Source organism: Eublepharis macularius, chromosome 7 (genome assembly GCF_028583425.1).
Source record: "Eublepharis macularius isolate TG4126 chromosome 7, MPM_Emac_v1.0, whole genome shotgun sequence".
Taxonomy (NCBI): Eukaryota; Metazoa; Chordata; class Lepidosauria; order Squamata; family Eublepharidae; genus Eublepharis; species Eublepharis macularius.
Window position 1 is genome coordinate 119,592,415 of NC_072796.1, and position 12,245 is coordinate 119,604,659.

The following is a 12,245-nucleotide window of genomic DNA, read 5'->3' on the forward strand; positions in this document are numbered from 1 at the left end:
TTTGAAATGTTGGCCCTGATTGCCAGTGTTTTAGTTTTAGGGTCAACAACATATTTTCCTATGAAGAACACCAACATTGTACTGAAGAAAACTTTTATGACATGCAAGATTACAAACTCTCTTGCTTTCAGTGCACATTCAGAAAACTGAAATGCTAACTGCTTTCCATGTTAGCGACAAAAGTGCCTCCACAAATGACTCATGTGGCTAACTATGTGGTATGGTGAGGATGGGTCTTTCTTTAGCCATAAGACATCATATATGCCATCTATACAAATTCTGCATAAATCCATGCTAAATAATATAACAGATATCCATAACATTATTTAAAAATATTTCCAAAATTTTAACTTATAAATAATATAACTGATGTACTAAGGCAAAGGTAGGCAGCCCCTGGCACACTTCAGACAGTGGCACACCAAATCATTTTTCTTGGTTGGGTACCATTTGCCAGATCTACACCCAAGCACTGAGGCACCAGCAGAACTACTGAGGGCAGTGTGCAGGAGAAGGCAATAGGCACATCCACTAGAAGGGGCCAAGGAAATTACATAGGGTTGCCCATCCCATGGCTGACAATCCGCAGGAATATTGGTGGGGATGGAAACTTTTGAGATGTCTCTTCCTGTTTTAGAACAGAAAGTGGAGTCATGAGGATGCTCCAGAATTTTTTTTTTAATTTCAATTGTTTTTACCATACAAATTTTGAAACTCCTAGAGTGTCATGATGCCACTTCCTGTTCCAAAACAGGAAATGATATCTAGGAGTCGATCAATATCATTTTCCCATGCCACTCCATTGAGTGAGGGCAGGGAACAGGGAGCAGCACCAGGAGGTCTCCTCACTTGCGGTGAGTGACAACGCAGTTGCCCTGAGATGCTGGCAGTGCTGCTGAGGCTTGGCTTGTACCAAGCATGTCTGGCTAAATACGACCCTCCCCCCAAGCAATTTCATACACAGATTTATTTTCTGCACTTGGACAGAAAAGGTTGCCTATCTCTGTACTAAGGGTCAGTTTATTTTTTTTTTAATAGAATTTTTATTGGATGGGTTTAAAAACATAAACATAAAAATCGTTATCATTATCCACCCCACTGCATTTTCCCCATCCTTCCCCCCGCCCTTTTCTGGTGACTCCCAGCAGTTTTCCATACCCACCTTAATCTAAAAAGTATATCATATACATTCTTAAAATCTATAATGTATATCTATATTATACATACTAATCAAATCTCTTTACTTATCTTAACTATCTACACTAACTATATTGCTTATCTTAGTTAAAAATATAAAAATTATATAAGTAATAATAGGTACATATACTAACTGGGAAAAAAAACTACATATATATATTTAACATACTATTCCTTAGATACCAATTAACTATATTATCTATATTTCACATATACTCCCTATAACCTTATTACTCATACTTATACTCCCCTGTAAATATACTATATTAATCCAATAAAATACAGTAAAATATACCCCTTTTTAAGCTTAAGTAAGTTTCTATCTCCCCTAATTCTCCAAAGACCACAGCTTCCCCTTCATGTCCCACTTTTTCTCCACATATTTCTTAAATTTTTCCCAGCTTGATGTATAGTCCAATTCTTCTTGTTCTTTCAATTTCCTTGTTAATTTGTCCATTTCTGCCATATTCAAAACTTTCAGAATCCAATCTTCCATAGATGGTATCTCCTGAGTCTTCCACATCTGTGCATAACACATTCTGGCCACCGTGATCATATAAAACACCATAACTCTGTCCATTTTATCAAAGTCTTCTAGGTTCATGTACTAAGGGTCAGTTTAGAACAGCTTTCATTTTCACATACCTCAAACTGAGGACCACTAAGGAATCACAGGAGGAATCACATATTACCAAAAGCTCTCTGCCATCCAAAATACAGTAAGTTGTAAGTTCTTGAGCAGGCCAGTTTCCATTCCCTCCTCCTTTAACATATACCCAATTGCCCTCGGTATTTGTTCTCAAAAGGTCCTTTGGGGAGAGAGAGGTCTTCTTTTTAATTTACAAATTAACATCTTTTCCCTTCTACCTTGTCTGTGAATGGTTCCATTTGCCTGCCACACTTACAGAAAATCAGACATCAAGGATGGTATCAGAAGAATGAATGATTCCAAAAATTAGGGTTGTTAAATAAAATTTTCTTAATTCCTCTTTATTCAATTCCCACCCCAACAATTCTTTTTCTTCTTCTCTTTTTAGGAATTTGGAGTCAGTTTCTAATCTATTCACTTTTGAGCAAAGGCAAATTCAAAGAGAGGAGGAACAGAAAGGCGAGGTCTGCAAAATTTCAGAATTTCACTCTAGAGATGCTCAGAAGTAGATAAACCTTCCCAAGCCATCCCTGTCCTTCCTATGCTCCTGCTAGAGAACCATCTTATGGTACGTAACATAAAACAACTGCAAAGGCTAAGGTTATAAAAGAGTGCACTGATTTCTCTTCAGAGAGAAAAAAGAGAATAAGAGGAATCCACGGTTATGCCTAAAAAAGCAAATTTCAGAAAAATAAATCCCACTCTCCACTATCCCATGTTGATGTCCAGGCCAGCTTACTATACTCCCTGAAACCCATGGGCAAGGAAGTACTGCAATTTCTAAACAATGGAAGCAAAAATATTACACCCAGAAACTGAGCCAGTAACTCACCTACCTAAAAAAATACCCCACCCCCACCCCAATTTGGCACATATGTAGTAAAGTGTGGAAGATCTTGTCTAAACCCAGATTCGGATCCAGTTCATGCATATTTCCTGGTTTTCAGCATACTCATTCCTCTCTTATGACTAGAGAGGTCCTCAGCATTTCAGATTACTACACACATTATTCATGAGGAACTCTGCATTAATCCATTTCAAAGCATTCTCGTTTGAAAAGCAACCTGGTTGCCATAGTTAGAAAGCCCAAAGTGCCAATGACATGTCGGTCATTTCAAATTCTGGCCAACCAGACACTTACCTGATAAATGCTAATGATATTACATAATCGTTATTAACAGTGATAGTCCAGTCACAGTCTCTGCTATGGGGATAAGGATGAGGGAAATTTGGTGAAAGAATAAAACCTGACGAGCCTGTCAAATTGCCTCCGCAAGGTGCTGTGAATAAATCAAACAAAATTTAAACAAAGTGAGTCCTAACAAACTTCCATTTTATTTTAAATCACTCAAACCAACAGGCAAAAAGAAAAGCAGCGGTGGGGGGAGGGAGTTGCCACCAAGATCAGCTAATGACCCTGTCATTATTCTGATTTATCAACTGCCACCACCATAACACCGCAAACCCAAATGATATCCAATGCTATTATGTTCAGCAACTCTGAGCAAGACAAAGATTTTGGTGTGTACACACACTCAAAAGTTTGGTGATTTGTGATTACAGTGTCTTTCTCAGCAAGCAGTATTATTGTGCAAAACAAACAGAACAATTCATACAACAATTGTCCTTAACGCGACAAGCAAACTGCAAGTAAATCAATATAATTATAACTGTGTAGCAGACAAATTTAAGATTGATGTAATCTCATCAGAATCAGATGTTTTATCTTAGAATTAGCATAATAGTTATTCATTTTTATGGGCATCCTGAACAGTGTGTAAAGCATACCTAATTTAACTTTGAATCAAGAAAGGCCCTGATCCAATAACTTGGTTACATATATGGACACATTATGATTTCTTTTCTTAAACAACTACTTTGCACTGTATCAAAATGCAAGTGCAGCAGGTGTTAAAGTGTCGAACTGGGAAGTGTTGGGTGAGATTTAGATTGCATATCACTATGAAGCTCTAGACAAAGAAAAGAACTCTCTGAAGACCAGCTATGCAACTCAAGGCTCCTTCCTGAATCAACCAGATAAGAAGATACTTCTTAACTACTATCAAAAGCCCTGTAAAAGGCCTCTGATATGAGCAACTCTTGCTGAATACAGACTGCCTTTGCTCATCCTGCACTCAGTTAATATGATGTCTGACTAGGGGTATGCACCCAAAAAAGATTTGGGTTTCCTGCTTTGGGTTTACTCGAAGCAGGAAAAAACGTCAGAAAAACGCAAAATCTGAAGTGGCACGCTGCTTCGGATTAGGGTTTCTAACTCGCTTTGGTCATAGATCCAGAGGAGTTAGCCGTGTTAGTCTGTAGTAGCAAAATCAAAAAGAGTCCAGTAGCACCTTTAAGACTAACCAATTTTATTTTATTGTAGCATAAGCTTTCGAGAATCAAGTTCTCTTCATCGAACTTGATTCTCGAAAGCTTATGCTACAATAAAATAAAATTGGTTAGTCTTAAAGGTGCTACTGGACTCTTTTTGATTTAACTCGCTTTGGTATGCTCCGTAAAGATTTGGAGTATACTGAAGTGATGGGGAGGGGGAGGCCCACCCCACCCTCATCCTCCCACCCCCCCACCCCACTTACCTAGACAGACAGAAGGCTGGAGCCAATGCTGCACTGGCTAGATGGCCGGCGGAGAAGGCCTGAAGCATTCCTGAAGCATTCTTGCTGCTGCCACACAGCCATGGCTGGTGCGGCTGCCTGGCAGAGAGGACCTTCCCTGCCGCCATTGCCATGCAGCTGTGGCCGGCGTGGCTGGCACAGCCAGCTGGCCTGCAGAAAGGGCTACTGCCGCCGCTGCCTCCAGAGGCCAGCAGGGAGGCGGGAGGACCTCCTATTCCAGCATGGTACCAGGTAAGTGGGGGGTAAGGGTGGGGAATTGGAAAGTTTAAAGGGCCCTGAACCCCCGGGGCCCTGAAGCTTCCCAAAGCATTACAAATGCTTCAGGAAGCTTTGGTTTGGTATTTCCAAATCAGGGCCAGCATGCTGGCCCCGATTTGAAAATACTAAAGCTTTCCAAATCGGGCCCGATTTGGGTATTTTACCCAAATTGGATACCAGAAGCGCACACCCCTAGGTCTGACTCACAGTGGTCTACTCTAAACCCTTTAAAAAAAAATGAGGAAATCTGTACTACTGCTTTCAATGGTGCTACATTTGAAAGACATTTTCTAAATATCAAGATACCTAATTCTCAATATAGCTTCATTTGTGGATACTTAAATCCAGATACTGGGGCCAAGGGGAGACAAGTTATATCTTTCAAGAAATCTGGGGGGGGGGGAAGCCCAAGGTCTACAGAAAAAAAATTCTAAAATCTAACAAAAAGATACAATGAGGAGTTAACATCCCCTCTACAAATAACAGAAGCATCACCTGCAGCTTTAAGAAAAGAATGACAGTTGCTTAGGCAACTACAAAAATATTGCCAGATTTCAAGGCTTGGTTTCTGGCAGCAAAAGGTACGGGGAGGGTATAGGGCCTTTTCCAGGGCTAATTTGGTCTTTGATGGAGGACACATTGGGGCCAGTCCTAGCAGTAACCAGTGGGAAACTTGCTACTGCTTAACTTGCATGACTCACCCAGGACTGGCTACTTGCTACTGTTCAACAGCAGGTGCTCCACAAAAGCCAAAATTGTGTAATGGTTAGAGTTTCAGATTAGGATTTCAGAGATCCAGGTTCAAATCACCATTCTGCTGTGTAAGCACACTGGGTAACTTTAGGCCCCACACTCCCAGCCTAACCTACCTCACAGGATAGTTGTGAGGATAAAATGGAAAAGAGGAGAAAGATGTGTGCTGTTTTGGGTCCTCATTTGGGAGAAAGCTGGGGTATAAATGAAGTAAATAAATAATAAATATAGCAGAAGATATGGTACAGATAAAAGGTAGTTTGGTGGGTGGATAGGAAGGAGAAAGTGGAAGACATGAGGGAGTACCAGTAGTGGAGCCAAATAGTGTAGGGAAGGGGGAATACAAGGGAAAGTAAGGTGTTCTCTGCAAATCCTTGCAGGGTTCCCACAAAGCAACTGGGCCCAACCCAGCTGGCCCCATGCAATTCAGGCCAGACCAGAAGCTAGGCTAGCACCATACAACTAGCTCAGACTTTTCTGGAGTCAGGCTGCCAGGGGAACAGAAGGAGGGGATACTGAAGACAGTAAGGCAGACAAAGGTAAGTCTGTTGATGGTAGGGTTGCCAGGTTTCCTGGGGCCCAAGCCAGTGGACTAGGGGAGTTGGGGGGCATTTGCAATGGGAGTACATACTCCACCCACACACAAAGGTTGCAAACACTCCTGAGCAGTCCTTTGTTGCACCGAGAATGACATCATTCCTGTGTGAAAAGGAAGGCCCCGCATGGGGCTGAGCTGATAAAAATCAGCCTTCAACATTAGATTGGGGGGCAATTTTTATCAACTCAGCCCCACATGGGGGGGGGGGTTCCCTGATTCTACTATTTTGTTCCTTTCCCTCACCAAAAATATTCCTTCAAATGGAGACATTTTTTAAAAAATGGAATAGCAATTTTGTGTTAGGAAAACATCAACAAAACTGCAAATACAAAGAGTATTTTAAATACAGAAAATATTAGTTCTTCTGATCAATGTCAAATCATAATACGGTAAGCTGATATGCCCATGTAGTGTTTGGAGGATCAGGTATACAAAACAGTTAACACATGATGGTATCCACTGAGAGGCATCAAGTATGTTTGATTTCTAAATGTAAAACTCGTCCTAAAGCATCCTGTATTTAATAGATGCTTAAGACAGAGTAGCCAGAATCTGTGCCAGCGTAGTTTCATAAAAGATGAATCTAAACAGATGCTCCAGGGACATCGCTCCAATGAAATCAGACACATATGCTGGTAGAAAACTACAGAACGGACTATAACACTCATGCATTTTAATTTTAACAGGCAGACTATGATGTGAATTTCTATATCTCTTTTGATTTCTTTTAGTTTAATGTTTTTTTACATAGCCAGGAGAGAAGTGCATACTTTCATTAAAGCCTTTGTTCAGTTTTTTTTTTTTAAAGAACACATCTGTGGTAATCATATTTTCCAGATCTTCACAGAAAACAAAGCTGTTAGATGTTTGCCCTTTCCAGAACAATCTGATCTCCTAGTCATATTAAATATTTACAAAGAACATTGTCACAACACATTTTTCACACAGAAAGTCTAATAAGGCAAAACGATCAATTTTCATAAAGCCAGATTTCTTTAATGTAAGTTTTATCATTAAAATATCCTTTAACAGGCAATTCTCTGTATAATTCCAGTGGCACAAAACAATTTAATACTAAATCCAGAGAAAACTGAGCTTCTGCTCGAGTGGCAGGGTAATCAGGATTTCCCTGGTGCCAGTTGTTTCTAGGGACATATGAATATTTCCTCTCTCGTTTTAGTTTTCATATGGTGCCTTCATGTTGCCTTTCCATTTTGCTCATTTACAGTGCTAATACACTGTTACTGATACATTTGTTGCTGCAACAGTTCCTCCACGGCAGCTTCGCTCATCTGAACAGGGTCTCCCGCAGGTGCCAAGCTGCACATGGGTGAAGTCAGCAGCAGTCATACATGGGCTTTCTCTGTGGTGGCCCCTATCCTGTGGAATGACCTGCCTGAGGAAGTCAGAAGAGCCCCCACTCTCCTGGCTTTTCATAAATGATGCAAAACCAAATGATTCAAAAAGGCTTTTTACTCAAATGGGAGGGCTGTATTGTAAGGATGGGGTCTCAGACTTCGTTAATGTGTTAGAGACCATAGGCTTCATCACTATATTGCCTTACATATTATCTGCTGCTCTAAATACGTACTCCTATGTACCACCAGTGTTCCATGTTGTCTAATGTTAGTCCTAGAATTGATTATTTTCTGCTTCAGTATTTTTTCTACTCTGTATTGGATTCTTGCTAATACTATGTCTTTTAAACTTGTATCTATTTACCCTATGACATTGTTTATGGAAATGTCCTTGATACTGTATTGAAATGTACTTGTTACTGATTGTACTGATCTCATAATGTGTAATCTGCCTTGAGTCTCAGTGAGAAAGGTGGACTATAAATGACATAAATAAATACAATTTTAAATAATGTTTACTTTATTTTAACGTTATATTTCATTGTTATACCATTTATGCATAGCAGGTATAAAAACAAGTGCTGATGTTAATGGTAATGGCTAGGATCCAGAGGAGGGTTTCCACAAAGAGAAGTGGAGGCTGATCTTCACTGATTCCACTATTTGGTTGCACAACCCCAGTGCTCCCCTTACACTTTTCCTGGTGCTCTCCTTTTACCCAAAAGCAGCATTTTGGGAGGGGTTCTGGCCTGCAGATGGAGGAGAGGGGCAAGAAAGTTGTACTCCACATACAGAAATCCCCTGCCATCACTGGACATTTCTAGTGGATCCAAGGCACTGACTCCATCAAAATTTTGTTAGTATGGGGAGGCTGGCTGAAGTTATGGCCTGTGCGAGGAGAACCGATGACAGAAACTAGGATGTTTGAAGGTAAACAGAGTGTTTATGAAATTTGGCTACAGCCAACATGCAGCATATCAAAAGCCACAAGCAAAGGATTACCCCAACTTTCTGAACTAACTTTTCAGGATGCACAGGGCTGCTGTGGAAAGGAAACACATCCAAAATCCTTAGAATTCCATCCACAGATTGCTAACCCTAATAATAAAATAAAGGATTTGAAAAGACTATGAAAGCATTCACTGATTTGATAATGAAGTATGAATACACTGCAACCTGTTCACAGATACAATATTGTCCCATGAAGGCCTAATGAGCTGCTCTCACATTTGTAGCTAATTTACCTTTATGAATTCTAAAATCTTGACTTTTGGCTTTGTGACGGGGCCACTGTATATGTTTTTAGAGTCAGAAAAGCAGTTGTGTCTTCTCTTGGTTTCTGCATACCTATACAGACTGGTGGGTTGGGCTGCCAGAAGTACCGATTTTCTACCTGAATGCAGGTTATTCTCTCATCTCCTTGCAATTCATAACCAGGGTCACACTGAAAAATGACTGTGTCTCCGGGCTCTCTTCCATCCCCATTTCTGGTTCCATTCATGGGGACACCAGGATCACGACAAGCTGTGGCTACAGAGCCTATGAGAGAGGGGGGGAAATCATTTTAAATTAATATTAAGCTATATATAGGACTGCCAAGCTCCAGGTGGGGCCTGGAGAGCTCCCCGAATCACAGCAGTTCTCTAAAACACAAAGATCACTTCCCTGGAGGAAATGGCAACTTCAGAGGGCAAACTCTCGGGCATCAGATCCTTGTTGAGGACCTTCCTTTATCCAAACTCTTTTACTCCCAGGCACTGCCCCAAAACTTCCAGGAATCCCCAAACCAGAGTTGGCAACCCTAGCTGCATAACGTATTTAAAATGCATTACATAGTTCTGGTAAGCCAAATAATTTCCTCGGCCTCTTTTCTTTGGGGAAATTATCACAAAAAATATATGGTCCAATAAAATGCATCTTTTATGCAATTATTCCTTTTATTTGCCATCTGTTTTAATTACGGAGTGTGCTCACATTTTTGCAGATTTAATGTAGCATCTCAGCACTTAAAATGCAAAATCTCATAGGCTGGTAGACAGGTTCTGCTGAATAACTCATACAAACGTGATTTTTAAAGAACCAGGAAAGGTTTGTGGTGTTCCTGTAAACCTGCCACTGTGCATTTAAGATTGTCACCGTGTACCCCAGGATCACTCACACGAAACTGCCTTATACTGAATCAGACCAGTGGTCCATCACAGTCACTACTGTCTATTCAAACTGGCAGCAGCTCTTCAGGATCTCTGGTCTTTCACATCACCTACAACATGATCTTTATTGGAGATGCCAGAAACTGAACCTAGGACTTTCTGCATGCCAAGCAGATGATCTACCACTGAGCCACATTCCCTCCCCAAGGATAGTTCAAGCGGCTTTATATTTCTTTCTTCTTCTTAATAGGTTGACCAAAACAGATCACACATTTGAAACAATCAAGGGAAAAAATTCAGCACATCAAAGTCCAACAAGCTTAAGCACTGTTTTCTTGAAATGGGATTTAAACATATTCAGCATTTTTCTTTCTTTCTTTCTTTCTTTCTTTCTTTCTTTCTTTCTTTCTTTCTTTCTTTCTTTCTTTCTTTCTTTCTTTCTTTCTTTCTTTCTTTCTTACTTCACTTCACTTCACTTCACTTCACTTCACTTCACTTCACTTCACTTCACTTTGCCTCCTTGCTATTATTTTGCATCTATCACCCACAGCCTGCTTGCCTTCAGTGTGTTCCGTCCTTTAAATCTGCACTGTACATTCCATTATGTACACTGAATGCCATTGTTTCTATTAGCTGTTCATTTTTCTCAAATATCTCTTTCGTTACTCCCCAGGAAAATTTGTGGAGTAAGCACAAATTCCAACAAAGTCTCTTATAACCTTGCAATCACACCTGCAATGCCATATTGACAGAAAACTTCTTGCAAAGTACAGAGAATAAGCTAAATCGACTCTTTATGAATATACAGTTTTGTGTTCTAGCATATTATTATTGTCAAAATTATTATTATCATCATTGAACTGTTTAATTTCAGACCGGTAGCTGTGTAAGTGTATTGTTGCAAAATAAAGCAGAAGTGGTGCCTTAAAGACTAACAAATTTTATTCCACACTGAGCTTTCATGTGTCAGAGCTCGTTTCTTCAGATGTCTTTTTAACCCATTATACAGCAAAATCTGCTTTGATAGCCATAAAAGTTTGCTTCTGAAGTAGTTGACAAAGAACACAACCTGTGCACAGTCCTTTGATGCATAAATTGGCTGTTCTGCAGTCAAGAACCCTTTTCTATTACGGAAGACCATTTTGGAAGCTCAGACAATATAAAATGGTTTATATCTCAACTGAGAACCTAATGGTTAACAGGTCCCATATTTTCAACTGAGCGGGTGTAGAAAAAGTGGCTCCACTCACTGAATCATATCTACTCAAGCCAACCCCCAAAACATGGAGTTTTTTAGAGCCTCCTCTCCATTCAGCTCATGATAAAGGAACTCATCCTTTAAACACAGCCTTTCCTACCTTTATCCTACCCGCGGGTTCTGCAATAGAATAGGTAGATGATGGTCAGGTTAGACAGGATGGTTAGACAGGCCAGCTATCCTATCTGTTTAAACACAAGAGTGTAGAAAGAGGCAGGGACCTGTTTTTTTTTTTTTTAAGTTATGTTGTGGGGGGTGTCTGTGGTTCATCTCCCCACAGCTTCAAGTTCTTTTCTCCTCTGACAGGCTCCAATCTTGAGTGGTTGGACATGAGGTAAGAATGTGAAGAAAAGATCACACCAAGAAGGTATTTTCTGTTTGCCCCCACCCCGTACCGTTTCCTTTTAAAACCAGATCATACCCCTCCTCAGTCGCAGTCCCATGGTTCCAATGTCTGGCTTGGCCCTGAGGTGCTTAACAAGAACTGGATTCAGAACAAGCCTCTCCTGCAGCTATTTGTGCCACATGTCCATGGGGGAGTTCCTTTATTATGGTTTCAGTGGCAAGAAAGTGGCCGTTTTCACACGTCTCAGCATAATGCTAAAGTCACGGAACAAGGACGTCTTCGTGGCACAATTTGACATCGTTGCGCCACAAAAACGGCATTGTGGCACAATGACGTCAGAAATTGCGCCATGAAGATGTCCTCGTTCTGTGGCTTTAGTGCTATGCTGAGATGTGTGAAAACGGCCAGTGACTGAGGTATATAATAATGTGCATGGGGTGTGTGGTCTCCTGGGACTAAAATAATTATCTGCGTATGTATGTGGTCACTTTAAGAAGGCTGTACAAATCAAACAATGCAGCTTTTATTAAACTAAATTAATCTATGTCAGAAACAGGGCGGAAGGCATCATCTTACCCCTACAACAAACTTAAAGTATATTCTGTGAAATAAATGAAGTTTACTAGACCAAGAACCTCGCTAGGGAGAAATTCACACCTTTCATAGTCACCGTTCTGAATCTGACTAAAACCCTTCTGTTTGATAAAAGTGTCACTGACAAGCAGTAGCCAGCATGCTAGCTAAACCTAATTATATTCTTTATTTCCTTTTTCTTTTTATTCTGACAGTCCGCTCTTGTTGCACTTGTCCTGGTTTTGAATTTAACTTCAATCGGAACTGTACAAGATATTTCAAAAGTTCTGCACAAGCACATTAAGTTACTCTGTGTTGCTTCACATAATATATCTCAGAATCACATTTGCCTTCTTCTTATCTACTTTACATTCATGACTCATCACCATCCAGTGATAATTAAATCCCCAAGTTTCTCTTTCTTCTCCCATCTCTAAAATATGAGGGTTTTTTATTCTCCAAATGCTCT

The 12,245-nt window shown here is 40.3% G+C and overlaps 1 protein-coding gene across 3 annotated transcripts in view; it reads right to left on the reverse strand.

The window, feature by feature from the left end:
- CSMD3 (CUB and Sushi multiple domains 3) overlaps nucleotides 1-12,245 on the reverse strand; it is a 922,268-nt gene that overhangs the window by 261,631 nt on the left and 648,392 nt on the right. For all 3 annotated transcript variants that reach the window (XM_054984891.1, XM_054984890.1, XM_054984889.1), the window contains 2 exons: nucleotides 8,797-8,988; nucleotides 2,988-3,126 (listed from right to left, as the gene is read on the reverse strand). In XM_054984891.1, the coding sequence (XP_054840866.1) occupies nucleotides 2,988-3,126; nucleotides 8,797-8,988 (331 nt within the window). The remainder of the gene's footprint in view (nucleotides 1-2,987; nucleotides 3,127-8,796; nucleotides 8,989-12,245) is intronic.